The sequence below is a fragment of the Rhincodon typus genome, chromosome 32 (assembly GCF_021869965.1).
Source record: "Rhincodon typus isolate 14 chromosome 32, sRhiTyp1.1, whole genome shotgun sequence".
NCBI lineage: Eukaryota > Metazoa > Chordata > Chondrichthyes > Orectolobiformes > Rhincodontidae > Rhincodon > Rhincodon typus.
The window spans coordinates 22,631,553-22,649,455 of NC_063363.1; the positions used below are offsets into that span (position 1 = coordinate 22,631,553).

The following is a 17,903-nucleotide window of genomic DNA, read 5'->3' on the forward strand; positions in this document are numbered from 1 at the left end:
CCCATCAGTGAACATTTCCACGTCTGTCCTTATGGAAGAAAAGTCAGTGATGAAGGTATTGAAGGCATTTGGGCCTAGGACACTACCCCAAGGAACTCCTGGAGTTGAGATGACTGACCTCTAACAACCACAACCAATGTTGTTTCTGATATGACTCCAACTAGTAGAGTTTTCCTTCTGACTCCCACTGATTCTAGTCTTTCTAGGGATCCTTGATGTCACACACTGTCAATTACAGCCTTAATGTCAAGGGCAGTCACTCTCATCTCACCTATGGAATTCAGCTCTTTTGTCCATGTTTGAACCAAGCCTGTAACAAGGTCAGGAGCTGAGTGGCCCTGACTGAATCCAAACTGAGTTGAGTAAGTTGGTTATTGCTAAAATAAAAAATGCTACTTGATAGCACTCTTGATGACACCTTCCACTACTTTACTGATGATCAAGAGTAGACTGATGGGCTGTAATTGACAAAGTTGGGTTTGCCCTGCTCTTGTGGATAAGACATACCTGGATAATTTTCCACACTGTCAGGTAGATGACAATATTGTACCAGTACTGGAACAGTTTGGCTATGGTCACACAAGTCCTGGAGCACACCTTCAAAACAGTTGATGCAATGTTGTCAGGGCCCATAGCCTTTTCAGTATCCAGTGGAACTGCACTACCTGTCAAAGTGGGATAAAAGGCTACAGGGAACAGATAGGAGAGGAGAGTCGAGTTGAGATCAGGACAAGATTAGCCATGATCACATTAAATAGGTAGAGTGGGTTTGAACAGCTGAATTGCCTGCTCCTGGTCCTAATTCCCATATTCTTACATTCTGGTAAAAGTTTAAAAAGTACCAGAATACAATGTCTTGATGGCAGTGTGACTTAATGTATCAACGAGTAGGTGTGTAAGTGGGTTGAGCAACAGTGTAGGGTGACGGGAGATGGGTGACAGCAGTGGGGGTTGGGGGAAAAGAGAAGGTGGGGTGATGGCGCTACCTATTTAAAGCAGGGAGGTAGGATGGTAATCTTGGATTGGGGCCAGGTGTATTGTGAGTTAGAACTGGTTTTAATCACACATTTTCTACTAACTATCCAGGCAAGCCTTCTGAAATCTGCAACGTTAACTCAAGGCATTGTTGGAGATTTCTGGATGCAGGGTGATTGCCCATTGAATGTTAAAACCGCCTGGGCAATTCCTGCACAGTCACTGCGTTAGGACTTCTGGTGGCTCTGACTTTTCGTCCAGAGGACCTGAGCTAGTATGTGCAAAAAATATCTTTTACAAGAACTGCTGGAAGGATTGCACAATATAACAAATCACAAAGTGTGGTGAAATCCTGATATTTTACCTCTCAATAAAATTTGTTTTCATCTCTAAGGGGTAGATCGTAAAGTCCTTCAAAGGTTCCTTATTCAGAAAGATGTCACCTATGATACCTGAAAAATCAAAAAAGAACAACAGGTTTCTTTTTAAACACAATTGTCAGATTGAATGAAGTGGTACTCACTTTGAACTGGGGTATTAGTAATCTAATCACAGGAAAATGCAAGGAGTCTTGAAAGGAATTCTGGACATCATGAAGTGATTCCGTTTTTTTTTCTTCACTTTAGTCAAATCATCCCTGAATAATCACCTCGTGAACATGTTATGACACATCTCCATGGTAGGTGGAACCTGAACCGAGACTTGCTGGCTCAAAGGTAGGGATGCTACACTGTCACAATGGTCCATCACTTAGTGAATTCTAAAGAACAGAAATATTTTCAGATGACCACGGTTCACAGTAAAAGTCATTAAACAACTTGCATTCAAGGAGAAGGCTGATTTGGCTGAACGGAGGAGTTGCAGGAGAGGAGCACAAGAGGTCAGTGTTGGAGGAACATGAAGTTCTCAGTGGGCTGCAGCAGAGTTAGAAGATGTTAAAGGGAGAGGGAGTGTTTTAAATTGAAGCCCTGAGGCAGCAGAAGTCAGTACAGCTGTGTTTGAGGCTGCATGATCTGGTAGATTAGTGTCGTGAAATTTGAACAAACTAAAATTTATGGAAATATGAAGGTTGAATAGCAGAACATAGGAACAGTTGAGATCAGAGGTGAAAAAGAAATCCCATGGGCTTTAACTAAAATGAAAAAAAGAGGGATGAAAAATTATCAAGGGTATGAAGGAATATGGAGTTGAAGTTAAAATCAAATCAGCCATGATCTTATTGAATGAAGGGCAGGCTCGAAGGGCTCAGTGGCCTAGTCCTTTTCTTTGATTGTATTTTTGTAAATACATTTCCAATTGGTTGCAAAATCAGATAAAGTTTCACAGCATGGATTTGTTAAGGGAAAGTCATGTCTGACTAATTGCTGGAGACATCTGAAAATGTATCAGAGTAGCTTGATGAGGGCACTGTGGTTGATGTGGTGTACTCGGACTTCCAGAAAGCATTCAATACAATGTCATACGTGCAAGAAAAGTCATTATTTTATTCCATAATTTGTTAAGAGCAACATAAATACAGGAAGAGATGTTTAATAGGTTTATTTGGCTGGATAGTGACCCTTAATTTTTATATCATCTGGAAAATCATCTAGATCTTGGGAAACAGGTTGATTGATCGACTGATTGACTTATTAATTTATTTGTACCAAGAAACAGTGAAAAGTGTTGTTTTGTGTGCTATACAGGCAGATCATGCCATACAAAGTGCATCAGGGTAGCAAAACAGAGTGCAGAATACAGTGTTATTGCTGCAGAGAAGGTACAGAGAGAGACAGAGATGAGAATTAACATTTAAAGAGGTCTGTTCAAAAGTCTGATAACAGCAGGAAAGAAGCTGTTCTTGAATCGGTTCACATGTGTATTCAAATTTTTATATCTTGTGCCCAACAGAAGATGGTGGAAGAGAGTATAACTGGGCTGGGAGGGGTCTTTGATGATATTGGTCACTTTCTCGAGGCAGTGAGAAGTTTAGAAGAAGTCAATGGATGGAAGGCTGGTTTGCGTGATGGACTGGGCTGTGTTCACAACTCTCTGTAATTTCTCGCTGTCTTGGGAAGAGTAGTTGCCATGCCATGCTGTGGTGCATCCAGATAGGATATTTTCTATGGTGCATCTATAAAATTGATAAGAGTCCTTGTGGACATGCTGAATTTCCTTAGCTTCCTGAGGAAGCAGAGGTGGTGTTGTGCTTTCTTGACCATCGTGTAGACGTGGGTGGATCAGGACAGATTGTTGATCGTCACTCCCAGGAACTTGACGCTATCGACCATCTCCACCACAGTACCTTTGATGCAGACAAAGGTGTGCTCTCCACTCTGCTTCTTGAAGTCAATGACCAGCTCCTTCGTTTTGCTGACGTTGACACCGAGAGAGATTGTTGTCTTTACACCATGCCACTAAGCACTCGTTCCTGTATTCTGTCTCATTGTTGTTTGAGATCTGACGTACAACAGTGGTGTCGTCAGCAAACTCGTAAATGGAGTTGGGGTGGAATTTGGCCACACAGTCATTAGGGTATAAGGAGTACAGAAGTGGACTGTGCACAGAGCCTTGCGGAGCACTGGTGTTGAGGATTATGGTGGAGGAAGTGTTATCACAATCTTACTGATTGCGGTCCATGGTCAAGAAGCCGAGGATCCAGTTAGAGTGAGGAGCCAAGACCCAGGTTTCGGAGTTTAGAGATAAATTTGTTTGGAATTATGGTTTTGAAGGGGGGGACAATTTAAAAATTTGCAGATGACACAAAATTTGGAAGCACTGCAAACCGTGAAGACAGCAATGTCGAACTCCGAAAGGACATGGATGCGGGCAAGTAGGTGGCATGGCAGATGAGATTCAACGCAGAGAAGTGAGAGATGATATATTTTGGTACAAAGACTATGGAGAGCCAGTAATAAATATAGGGTATATTCCAAAAAAAAAAAAAAAAATGTGCATCAGCAGACATCTGGGTATACGTGTGCATAAAAGGTGGTAAAACAAGTAGGCAGAGCATTGCGTGCATAATAATGCATTGAGCATTCCACACTTCATTAATACAGGGTTAGACTACAAGGCGAAGCAGGTTATGCTAAACTTATAAAAGACACTAATCAGACCTTTGGAGTATTGCATACAGTTGAGTGCCACATTTTAGGAAGCATTGGGCAGAGTGTAGAAGAAGTTTATAAAAAGAGTTTCAGGGATGAGAAACTTCAATTCTGAAGAAAGACTGAAGTTGGAAGGCTAGGAGGAGATTTGATTGAATTTTTCAATGTCATGGTAGGCCTGGACAGAGCAGATCGGAAGAAACTGCTCCCAAAGGATCAAAAACTAGCAAACAGATTCAAAGTGTTTTGCAAAAGAAGCGAATGCTAGCTGTGAAAATCTTATTCATACAGCGAGTAATTAGGAGATGGAAGGCACTGCCTAGCAGCATGGTGGAGGTGGGTTCAATTGAGGCATTCAGGACATAAGATGATTATTTAAACAGACAATATGCAGGGTTGTTGGGAAAAGACAGATTGTAATATGTTAACGTCGGTATAGTTTGGAGCTGGAGGAACACAGCAAGTCAGGCAGCATCAGAAGAGCAGGAAAGTTGACTTGTTGGGTCAGGACTCTTCATCAGGACTGGGGAGGGGAAGGGAGCTCAGAAATAAATAGGAAGGGGTGTGGGTTTGGGGCAAGATAGGTGGGTGGTGATAGGTGAATGCAGGTAGGGGGTTGGGGAGACTGGTCAATGGGAAGGGTGGGGTGGATTGGCAAGAAGGAAAATGGACAGGTTGTGTCAGGTCAAGGAGGTGGGGAATGAGAGGGAGGGCTGTACGAGATGAGGCCAGGGGTGAGGAGGTTTTGAAGCTAGTGAATTCTGCGTTGAGGCCATTGGGCTGTAAGCTCCTAAGGCAGAATATAAGGTGGTGTTCGTCCAATTTTCATGTGGCCTCATTTTCACAAGGGAGGAGGCCCAGCATGGACATGTCGCCAAGGGAGTGGGAAGGGGAGGTGAAATGGATGGCAACCAGAGGGTGGTGTTGATTGGAGTGCACAGAGTGCAGATGCTCCACGAATCAGTCACTGAGTCTGCACGTGGTCTCCTCTATATCGGGAGCAATGGATGCAGTGGACCAGGTTAGATGATGTACAGGTAAATCCTGTCAGATACGGAATGGTGGTTTGGGGCCTTGGACAGAGGTGAGAGGTGAGGTGTAGAAGCAGGTGCAGCACTTCCTGCGGTTATAGGGAAAGATGCTGGGTGTGGTGGGGTGTGTAGTGTGGATGAGGGAGTCACAGAGAGCGCAGTCCCTATGGAAAGTGGATAGGGGTGGGTCTGATTGCAGGTGGCAAAAGTGGTGGAGGATGATGTGTTGGACTCAGAGGTTGGTGGTGAGGATCAGGAGGACTCTATCCGTTGTTGTTGGTGGTGGGGCAGGGGAAAGAGAAGGGATTTGAGGGTAGAAGTGTGGGAAATGCAGGAGATGCTGTTGAGGGCATTATGAATCTTGGGAGATGGAAACTTATGGTCCTTGAAGTAGGAGGACATTTGGGATGTCTGGGAGTGGAATGTTCATCCCATTAGCAGATGCAGTAGAGACGGAGGAATTGGGAGTATGGGATCGCATTTTTGTTCAGAGCCGGTACAGACAACTTGCTGAATGGCCTTCATCAGTATCATATTCTGTGATTGGAAATCCCTCCTCATTCACACAGCAGGACTAACTACATTGTTAGCAACCTTACAGAATCACCTTTTCGCTGGTTATCAAGTTTATCACCATAGTTGACTCTACCACGATTTTCCACCAAAAGGCTCAAATTTCGCTTTCCCTGCAAGAAACAAAAATTTCAATGCAAAGTAGCAAAGAATATCATCACCAAGTAATTTTCATCAGAGCGAATCAAGGATGTGTATAGCTTTTAAGCAATACTGCAGATTCACATTGCTGTGGATTTTAGTAATTGAACAATTTAAAGGCAGACATTGCAAAAAGATTGCACAATGATTAATACAGAAATCCTACATTTTAACAAAAGAATAACAGAATATTTAACATAATAAGCCATGTGGAACATTCTATGATACTTCACAGTGCTGGAGTCTTACATACAGCAGGTCAGAACTGGGCACTGTGCCAACAATTTTAACAGCAAATTATAATGAATTATACCAACGAGGTGATGGAAGATTGTGGGGTTTTTGTGTTGTCCATTAACTACGCACATCAGGTTATGCGGACCTTCGCTAGAATTTATCACCCAGTGATTCTTCACCATTACTGAATAATGCGCGGCTGGGCACTACCTGTGTTTTACACTTTAGTTGAAAGCTCTCAAATGTTTTCAAAGGTACCACTAGAAGTCAGTTAGCATAATTTTTTCGATTCCTTTGCACAGAGGTTCTATAACCAAGTTGTACACTTACTGTCTTCCTAGACATGACGAAAACACCAGAAAACTATATTTCCAGTGCAATTCTGAAATGACCCCTTCTGAATCAGAAGATTGTGGGTTCAAGCCCTTCCCCTACAGTGAGGAGGCAGCTGTCTTTAGATGGGGGTCTAAAGTCCGTTTGGGTGAATGCATAAGATTCAGTGGCTATTCAAAAAAAAAAAGCAGGGATTTCTCCTGATACCCTGCCTAACATTTAGCCCTCCGTGAACATCTCGAGAAATAGGTTCATTGGTCATGCATCTCATTTGCCAGTTGCATCCTAAAACAGTTGCTGCCTTGGCCTGAAGAACAAAGCAAATTGTTAGTGGAGAAACAATTTTGGACATCTGGGGGGGGGGGGGAGATCAATGGCATGATATAATTTGAAGTTCTTTCTTGCTTGCTTTCCTTCAGTATAGTCACTATTTTTGTGAAGCTGACAGTAACAAAAACCAAAATATCTGCTGCAACTTTTACGAAGCGCAATATTGGGAAATAATTACTTGTTCAAAAATTGTTGGCACAACGTCCAGTTCTCACCTGCTATATGTAAGACTCCAGCACAGTGAAGTATTGTATAATGTTCCACAGGGTTTGTTGCGTTCAATTTTGGAGATTTGATATCTAATGGCACTTACCATAGCAGCCGAGATTGCCAATTCCATGTTATTATAATCCAGGAAACCAACTGACTGGCCATCGACAAAGACCTGAATCATCAGAAAAAAATATTCAGGTCATGCAAACAGAATGCCTAGGAGCTGTTTGAGATTAACAGGTTGTGCAGGAGTCAGTACACAGCAGTGAGAGGAACAACCTTAAGCAAGAATAACACTATGAATGCCTACTGCTTCATTACATTCGTATATCATCCACGGCTAGGGTTTCTCACTCCACCTCCTTTGTAAGTTGCCTCATGTGGTCGATCTTCAGCTCCCTTCAAACAAACATGGTCAACATAAAGCTGTGCACAAGATTAAAAGATTACTTGGGATACATGGCAAGGAAATTAGCCTTCTCTATTCCCTTGACTTTGGCCAGGAAAGCAAATAACGTAGATGAAAAATATTTCACTAATCCTGTCCCAAAAGCAGACCTGAAAGGAATAACCTGACAACTTTGTCCCCTTTCAACTCCCTAAAGCTGTCCGATTTCTAACTTCCTGGGCACAGGGAAAACCATCCTATAACTCTGGTTCCTATTTCTCCCTCTTTCTCCCCACCACATGGCAAAGATGCAGATTTAGAAGTCTGTCCAAACTGGACAAAAAGGAAAGTTACCCTCCGAGGCTTTTTCTAAAGATGAATGAAGTTTAGAATTGGGCAATCAACTTAAAGAGAGATGACTGTCGTTTCAGTTCTGGCTGTATCAGCATCCACAGAACCACAGAGGTTTACAGCACAGATGGAAGTCATCCATCTCATGGTTGTTATGCCAGCTCCTTACCAAAGCAATTGTAACTAATCTTGCCTTCCTGCTTTCTCCCCAAATGGTTCAAAAACAAACAAACAGACTGCCACTGTCCAGACACAAATAAATTATGGCCACTTAGTGAATGCATCTTCGAGAGAGTGCTGTGAGACCGCACTACATACGAGTCTCCATCTGCAGAGATAACTGCAGAAACATACAACGCCTGTTTGCAAGGAACATTCCAAAAAAAATTTTAATCACAAATTCTTCACATAACAGCTTTCATCAATTGGTGGGCTAATTTTAGGGGAAGAGAAACTGTCACTCAGTTTAAAAGCCACAGTCCCTTTAAACAGGCTTTTTCCATAGCTGTGATTCTGAAAGTACCCTATGTATATCAAACTGGGATGTAACAACTGTCACTGTTTCAGAACATCTACAATAACAGTATGAGATATATTTGTACTCTCAGTTAATAAATTACTAACTAACTTTTTAAAAAATGTATTTGCTTATGGGATGTGGATGTCACCCCAGCATTTATTGCCCATCCCTAACTGCCCAGAGGGCAGTTAACTATCAACCACATTGCTGTGGGTCTGGAGTCACATATAGGCCAGACCAGGTATGTTTCCTTCCCTAAAAAGGACTTGAACAAACCAGATGGGTTTCTTTTCCTCTGACAATCGACAATAATTTTATGGTCATTATTACTCTCTTAATTCCAGATATTTTTTGAATTCAAACTTTACCATCTGCCACCGTAGGGTTCAAAACCTGGTCCCCAGGACATTACCTGGGTCTCTGGATTAATAGTCACAATAATACCACTAGGCCAATGCCTCCCCTTCAAAAGAAAAAGGTACAAGAGAACAGGACATAATGAAACCAATTCAAAATAATATTTTAGTATCATTCCCATAACATACCAATAAAAAGTCACCGCCTCATGTTAAAATCAAGTTGGATTTGTCATTTGTTTGGTCTAGACTGCCAATCCCCATGGTAAGCACAAAATTAGAATTAAGGAAATAATAGCACGGAAATTCCAATCAAGGTCAGCAACTCTATTCCCGATCCTGATCAGATTAAATATTTTACAATTATCTTTAGCAGACTTCCGCGCTGGAGATTCCTGCACAGGGGCCTCCTGTTATAAACCTATTCAGGAATCTGCCAATCCAGTTGCATAGAAGACAATTATAGAATCTGCACCTACTTCTATATAACAGTGCTGTACTCTGCAGTTTACACTTTCAAAACTGTTATAGTGTAACATATTCCCCAGTATTTGTGCCATAGCAACACTGTGTGCAACATTATAGTCCTTCCTCCATATCCATGTGGGTCCCGTTCCTGAAAACCCTGACAAACCATGAAATTCACATGTCCGCAGCTCATTTAAAAATAGGTTGAAAATCTCGGATACGTGAGTTTTGCCCATGGATGTTGATTTTTGTTAATACTTATATTTTGGCGCAGCTGGGTAAATTCACAATTTGAGATTGTGTGGATACCACAGATTTACTGTACATTTCAGCGTCCAGTTATGGGCACTTAATTGTGGGAAGTCTATTTCCTGACTCAATATGACGTAGAACGATTAACAGGAAGTAGAAAAGCTTCTAAATTTAAGATTTGGCATCAATTTTCATTTTTAATACAAATAATATCACGTGTGGAATGAACTTCCTAAGGAAGTGGTGGATGTGGGTACAATTAGAACTTTTAAAAGGACATTTGGATAAGTACATGAATAGGAAAGATTTGGAGGGATATGGGCCAGAAGTAGGCAGGTGGGACTAGTTTAGTTTGGGATTATGTTCGGCATGGACTGGTTGGACAGAGGGGTCTGTTTGCGTACTGTGTTACTTTATAACAGATTCAGCTAATGGCAAGCCTGTTTAAAATTATCTACTCATCTATCAGAGATTTATCATGCCTGCATTCTGATTCTCACCAGTCCTAGATGTGCCCCTCAGAAGAAACCAGAGAGAAATCCACTCAGAATGGGAGAAGAATTACAGACACCCCTTTCTCAGGGTACCTGCTGCCACATTTCAGGAGTGTAAAAGGTCACAAAAGGCACACTTACAATGACCAAGGAAAGGCAAGTGTGTAAGTAAGTGAGGTGGGCAGCATGACAGGTGGATGCTTGGCATTGGGTTGGGCTAGATTCAATGGGGTCGGGGTGGAGAGCCGTATTTTGGGGGTGACAGGGTTGAGGGCAAGGGTGGCCAGCAATGAATCAGAGGTTCAGTTTAACAGTTCCATAGAAGTTACAGATAATCCTCTAACCTTTCCTGGGTTACTATTAAACTTGAGAGTCAAAACCTTTCAAATGTAACAGAATCTTTTGGATAGCTCCTGACACAGTGGAGTTACCCATTGTTCATATTCAAACTTCCAGGCAAATCCCATGGAGTCAGCTGCACTGGGATTCCCAGAATTCAAATGTGCAACTCTAGTCTATGCTGCTTTGACATGTATCTGGCCATTGAAATATCTGGGTTAGAGTATGGCCAGAGCTCCTCTAGTACGGTGATACCTTGATAAATACACAACCTGCATCATCGGCAAGATTATTCCTCTTCCACCTGACTTTCCAGTGACAGAGACTAAGCACTGAAATTTATACCTTCCTTGGAACATATAACTCATCTTAAACAATTATGAGCATGTACCAAGACTGAAAATAAAGACTGCTTACTTACCTGTGCTCTGTCCCGTACATTCTGACCAGAATGAAGTAATCCTCCACTATTTATTACTGTGTTATATAATGTATACCCATAGGCTTGTCCACTGCCATTGTTGATTGGAAGGTTCTCCATATTTATAGGCCTTTCACTTTGAATTGGCTACAAAAAGTGACAGTGAAAAATAACTGTTACTTCTGTAACATCAAACACTTGAGCATTATTCACCTTCTGCCACTCAACCCCAAGAGCAACTGACAGAGTCTTGCAGAAACACCTTCTAAATTCTTGACCACTACCTCTAGATGGACAAGGACAGCAGAAGCAAAGGAACACACCAGATGTAATTTCTCCTCCAAACCACACACCATCCTGACTTGGAACTTTAGTGCAGTTTCTTTACAGTCATTGAGTCTAAAATCCTAGAACTCTTCCTAACAGCACTGTGGGTATAGCTACAGCAAATGTTTGGTGGTTCATCATTACGTTCTCCAAAGTGAATGAGGCTGAGCAATAAATGCTGGCCCAACGAGTAACACCCACATCCCATGAATGAATTAACATAAAATATACTCAAACATATCCATGTTGCATACCCGTTTAACATTTGAAAGCCTCCAATTGAATAATAGTTAAGCAACCCTGATTTCTGACCTGAAGACCTTGAATAATTGAAAACCTACAGTATGGAAACAGGCCATTTGGCCCATTGAGTTCACACCAATCTTCCAAAGAATATCCCACTCAGACAAACCTTATCCCTATTACACTGCATTTCCCATGGCTAATCCACCTAGGTTCATATCTCTGGACACTATGAGCAATTGAGCATGGCCAATCCACCTAACCTGAACATCTTTGGACCGTTGGAAGAAACCAGAGCACCCAGCGGAAACCCAAAATAGGCACAGGGAGAATGTGCAAACTCCACACAGACAGTCGCCCGAGGCTGGACTCAAATCCAGGTCCCTGGTTAAACACTGAGCTACTGTGCCACCCTGTTGAAGAGCCTCTTACATTAAGATTTAGGGACTACACAATATATCGTAACATTGACTGCATGTTTGAATTCCACCAGATTAAATAACCATCTCACCATCATCTTCACAAGGACAATTAGGGATGGGCAACAAATGCTGGCCTTGCCAGCATTGATTCAATGCCATAAAATAGTAAAAAGCATGAGAACTTTAAGAAAGAATGGCTCATTGTACACGATCGATTACTAGTGCGCCCTGAAGCAGTTCAATAAACTAACATTAATACTCAAAAACTCTTAACACATTGCTAAAATCAGAAAGGAAGTTTTCCTAGACAGATGAATCATAATGGAACAAGCAGGTCCGGAATAAGTTGCTGACTTTGTAGGGAACATTACAATCAATAAAACTGGTAAGCTTATTACATCCTGATGAATTCAAACTTCAAGTGTGAAACTCTCAAAAAAGACTTATAAACAAACATTCACTAGCTCACTGCAATTTAATTTGTTCAACAATATATTTATTCAATTGATTCAATCAATTCAAATAACCACTGCACCTTTTAAATTTCCAGGAAATAACCAATACGGGCAGTTACTTATTGGCGAGGGGTGGAAGAAATGTTACTCTACAGGATAGAAAATAAAAATTGATCCTACTTTGGAGAATTAAATTAATTTGCAGAAAATCTAAAGATGTTTAAATTTTAATTCTTAAAAACAATGCATTTATGACTATTATTATAATAGAATGCCCAGACATCAAGGTCTGAGGCTTTGCAAAATTGCTCAATATGGTTCCATTTTCAACAAGTAATACCCCTTTTAAGTGTGGAATGGGTGGATGGCAGTATTATGAAGCTCTTCTCTCAGTTACTTTCCAGAAACCATTTCTGAGCTGACAGACAGGCAGCAAATACTAACAGACCAGTACTTTGCAAGCAGCTCCTGAATGGATGGTGAGCATGTACAGAGATTAGTTGTTTTCAACTGGTTTGGTAGCCTCATTCGGATAAAATTTACCCTCTGCCTGGCTCATTTTGAAGAAATTAATGATAGTGGGAATTAATTTTGATAGAACTTCTGATTAATTACCAAAGATGTTAATTTTAAACCTGTGAACCAGTACAACATACAGGAATGGAGTGTAAGTGACTCAGTGTTCATAATTGAGCTCCCAGAATGAAAGTTCTAACCCATTATTATGTGGAGACAAAAAAAAAGTTTCTAATACATTCCACTTGGCAGCACCCATCACAATAGGAGTCTGTAAACAATGATCAAGATTCTTACATCCAAACCTGTTATCAGCAAAATCTAAAACTGTACCAGCATTACTCATTGCCAGTGTACAATTTGCTTTGGAAGATACACAAGTCACAGACACTAAAATTATACCTTTTCTAATTGATTTAGTGCTTCCCACAAAGGAATGTATTCCTTTACGTGAATGGTGGTGTATCTTGCTTTATACATTTGAGCAGGTTGTTCAGGCAACTCCTGACCTGTGACAAAGTGGAAAACAAATTAACCCAAGTCATAACACAACTTCTGAACTGATATGAATTAAAAACATTTTGGAGTGATTGAAGAATGGGATTAAGAAAAATAGCTTGTATGAAATGACAGAATGAGTACAACACAGGAGGTCACCTGGTCTGTCGAGTCCATCGTCACTCTCTGCAAGGGCAAAGGAGTTTGGCTTTCAAGTTTCCTAACTGTAGTTTGAATGATTGCAAGCTAAAACAATCACGCTGATATTACAAGACCAGACATTAAATCATCCTTCTGCAATTTAGAATTCAAATACTGCATATTCAGCAGTTTGGGATCAATCTTTCCACTGTCAGCTACAACAAGATCAATTGCAGAGTAAAGCTCTATCTACACATTGCCTTAAAATCGAAGCATTCCCTCTCATTGCAATCTTTCTTACACCAACCACCTAGGAGACTTGCCCAACCTATATGCATGTCTCTATTGACAAATTATAAGCATTTGGTGCATTGCATACGGCAGCACATATTTTAGTCCTACCAACCCGATCAGGATTCACTTTGCCAGTCAGCCAATGAAGCCCATTTTAATGGGCCATATGTCCAATTTAAGGTTTTCAGACACAGGGATAGAAATGGACATCTTGACAAAAATCGCCATACTTTCCGAAAGCATGTTGCTGACATGTTTACATTTTCTATCTAATCATTCAAATAGTGTCTTATTCATGCAATACAAAAAGAGAGGGGTTGAAACAGGTACAGTACTGCGAGCAGGGAGGAGCTAAGAACAATTACACCAGTTTCAATGTCCAAGCCTAAACTGTTGGCCATCAAATCTGGGAACCTTATTTTCACAATAAATAGAATACAAAATTCACAAAAGCAAAGTGCATTTACCCAACCACTTGCTGTAAAGTTCACGAATTTGAATATATTTTTCTGTGTAGTCTCCTGATTCAGATAAGGGTGCATCATAATCTGGAATACAGGAAAAAAATTCAGCTGAAAAGATATTACCAGCAGTTTGAAAATAGGTTCTAAGTTTTAAGGAGAAACTACATATGACTGATTATTAATAATTTGGAAATAATTGATTGACAAAGTCAAATTGTTTAGCATGGAACTCAACTACTGAATCGTGAAAAGGGATTAAATCATCGAATTCCACTGACAGAACAAACAACCCACAATCAAAATCTGGAAGTAAACATTGCTTCAGGGATAGAGCAGACTACAGATGAAAATCACTCGCTCAGACCTAAAAAGAGGAGGCGTAAATTTCTGGCTGACTCTTGTGCATTTGATATAGGCCATTTCACATTTGGTGGCTGGGGCTTCAGATACCTAGATCTTAAGATATGAAATTCCCTCCCTAAACTTCTGTGTCCCACTCTTTAAGATGCTTTTTAAAAACCTACCACAATGATCAAACTTTTTGTTACTTGTCCTAACTCCTTGCTCAGTATCGAATCTTATTTGATATCATTCCTATGAAGCGTCTTGGATTGCTTGGTTGCATTAAAGGTTTTTTTATGAATGCAAAGTATGGTTGGCAGAAGACGCTTCAATTAGTTCAGTTCTGAAAGAAGGCTGACAGGCACCAGCATCTTTCCAATTCTTAAATAAATAATGATGATGGTGACAACGCTGGTACCTGACTGCAAGTCCAAAGGCACTGATCAGAGTTTTCAAGTGAAGGAGCCAGCACCCAGAAAATGAAGAATTAAAGATCCATAACCAAATATGGAAGAGTCTGCTGCAGATAAACCTATCAAAATGGTCATCTAAGTGAGTCTTTTCAATCAAGAAAAAAAAAAGACATGGAAAGATTCACAAGGTAAACAATCTCTTATAGATTCATTGAATGCCTCTTGTGTAGAAACAGGCCATTCAGCCCAACAAGTCCACACCGCCCCTCCAAACGGCATCCCATCCAGACCAACCACCCCCTACCCTTTCCCTGTAACCCTGCATTTCCCATGGTTAATCCACCTAACTTACACACCCCTAGACACTACGGGCAATATGGTATGGCCAATCCACCTAAGCTGCAAATCTTTGGACTGTAGGAGGAAACCGGAGCACCCAGTGGAAACCCACGCAGGCATGGGAAGAACTTGCGAACTCCACACAGGCAGTCGCCAGAGGGTGGAATCAAACCTGGGTCCCTGACACTGATCAGCAGCAGCGCTAAGCATGGAGCTGCCAGGCCACCTTTAGGAACATAAATCGTTCTTTTTAAACGTTACTTTCTTGTTGGATTTAATTGTTCATTTACCATGACCCGTTTCACTCAGAATAGAATTTTCGTCTTTTCTCATTTCTTTAATATCTTTTTGCAGGTTGACAAGAGTGTTGGTATCTCTTCCTCTCCCTATGACCTCTCACCTTTTTTTTCTAGCTTTTTGTAATTAATCTGTTACTAGTTATCAAACATCAATTGCCTGTTTGAAAAATTAACTGGCATATACGTGCACTTATCTTTCTATTTTGCTCAAATTGATAAAAGGGGCTGAAGAAATTCTTCATCGAATAGATCTTTACTTTTTGAAGAAGATGTGAACCGACCTACTTTCAGCATTTGCTATGTTTAATTTAAGGTTCCTTTCAGCACAACATCATGGGCCGACATGCCTGTTACTGGGCTGTACTGTTCTAAGCTCCTTTAGAGGACTGGTAAAGTCACATGATATTTGCCCACCAAACCATCACACAGATTAAAGATGATAAAATGGATTTTAGTCAATTTCCTGTTAGTGAATGTGTTATTTTTAAAACAAACACTCGAGTTGAAATTTTGTGACAGTGCACTGCACCCATGAAAGTGGTGTAAAATTCTTCGGCGACTATACAAGTTAATACAATCATTTGTGATTTTATGCTATTTTGATACAAGGAGATTTATACAAACTTATTCAGCAGCACGCTACCAGAAATAATGAAATTATTGTCCAGCTTTACTTCCATTTGTCTACTCATTGTGCATCTTTGCGTTTTCATAACATAGAACTGGTCTGCTGAACGAGTTGTCAAACGCATTTCTCAACGTGATCTAGAGCCCTACATGTCACAATAAGTCTCTGGTTTGACTGTGTTAGTGTTGCAAACAAGTAGTTTTAGTTGTCCGATTTTCCCTTTAAAACTAATTGAAAAGTAGTCCTTTTCGAACAATGCTCGTGACAAGGAGAAACTAAAGAAGGGACAGAAAAAAAATCCTTAAGGACTGGCTGATTGACCTGATCTGCTTGAAGAATTGTGTTAAGATCTGAACTTCCTGAAGGGAAAAATGAAAGGAAATCTGGTGATAAGTGTACTCACCATAGCTGGTTACATCAGCAATATAGGTGCCAAAGTCCTGAGCACCATTCATAAAGCCAAAATTAGTTCCTCCATGAAACATGTAGAGATTTATGGAAACACCCTTGTTTAAAAGTGCTGCAATAGTATTGAGCATTCCTGCGGAAGAAATCAACAGTTTAACATCTTCTTCCATCTTTCTGAGATGGAAAGTAGTATATCCACTGGAATTTGCTCCTAAAGTACATCATGGCTTGGCTATGCATAAAGCATCAAGTATCAGAAACTTAACAGAAAAACAATAGGATCTAGAGAGGTACAAGACTTGTAGACAGATTATTGCCTGACACGAGATCTAACTATCTCGTTGTTGTAACTACATTTGCCTTTCCCCATTTTATCACTGATGCTAATCTTAACTTTCCTCATCTAGTCCTCCCAAGCTACAAATAAATGGAAGATAAATGCAAAAACATTGTCCAAGATTCATTGATTTTCTACTGATCCCTAAATCATTCATTCCAACGAGTTTAAAACCATGCAATGGTATCCCTTCATCAGTTTCCATTTCTCCCACAATCTACAGGTTTCAAACACAGGAATTTAGGTGTCGCATGACTATTACTTGCATCAAGATTATTACAATAACTGGATACTTTCAAAAAGCAAACGTAAGCACCTTTCTTTTACCCTACAGTAAGTATTTGTTTTTCTTGAAATACTTCTAAACTATGGTTTAGATGCAGGTGATAAAGAAATCAAGAGAAGAAAACTAAGGGCAGAATCTTTCCCTTTCTGGTATGGCAAAAATTATGGTGTGCACAACTTGACAAGTAAGATGAGAATGAAAAGACATTATAACCTAGACGTAAAGTAAAATGTGCCCAATATTCCCATTATGAAGCCTCAAAGGTTATTGTGAAAAGGAAAGTTCACAGTGAGGTGCAATACATTGGTATGGATAAAAGATTAGGTAGCTTACAAGAAGCAGAGAAGTGGTGTAAATGGGTCTTTTCCAGGTGGGAAAGGATGTAATAAATCTTGTGCCAATTTACAATTTATTTATAATTTATGCATGTTTTAGAAGAAGGGACGAAAGATATAGATGCCAAATTTGTTGATAACACAAAGATACGTAGGAAGATAAGTTAGAGAGGATACAAGTAGGTTAGAAAATTATCTGAACAATTTTAGCGAGCGCACAAAGTTGTGGTAAAAGGAATATAATTTGAAATATGTTCAATTTTAGCAGAAAAAAATCTCATCTAAACAGTCAGAGATTGTAAAGCTGAAATACAGAGCTATCTGGGTATCCTTGTGCATGAACTGCACAAAGTTAGTAAGCGAGTACAGCAAGTATCAGGAATGCTAATAGAACAGTATTTCTCATACGGGACATCGAATACAAAAGCAGGGAGATTATGTTTCCATTATTCAGGGCACTGGTGAGTCTGCATCAGGAATACTGATGTACAGTGTTGGCTGCCTTATCTAAGGAAGGATGCAAAGGCACTGGAAGCAGTTGAGAAAGTTCACAATAGCAACATCTGGAATGGGCAGGTTGTCTAATGGAGGAAATGTTGAACGCACTGGATTTGTGACTGCTAGACTTCAGAAGAGTAAGAGATT

At 40.4% G+C, this 17,903-nt stretch overlaps 1 protein-coding gene across 1 annotated transcript in view; it reads right to left on the minus strand.

The window, feature by feature from the left end:
• Positions 1–17,903, minus strand: part of LOC109931428 (beta-galactosidase-1-like protein 2) — a 68,766-nt gene that overhangs the window by 11,692 nt on the left and 39,171 nt on the right. Inside the window, exons 10-16 of the mRNA XM_020530720.2 lie at positions 16,296–16,433; positions 13,875–13,955; positions 12,877–12,983; positions 10,512–10,658; positions 7,023–7,094; positions 5,703–5,781; positions 1,340–1,427 (exon numbers count right to left, since the gene is read on the minus strand). Of these exons, the coding sequence (XP_020386309.2) occupies positions 1,340–1,427; positions 5,703–5,781; positions 7,023–7,094; positions 10,512–10,658; positions 12,877–12,983; positions 13,875–13,955; positions 16,296–16,433 (712 nt within the window). The remainder of the gene's footprint in view (positions 1–1,339; positions 1,428–5,702; positions 5,782–7,022; positions 7,095–10,511; positions 10,659–12,876; positions 12,984–13,874; positions 13,956–16,295; positions 16,434–17,903) is intronic.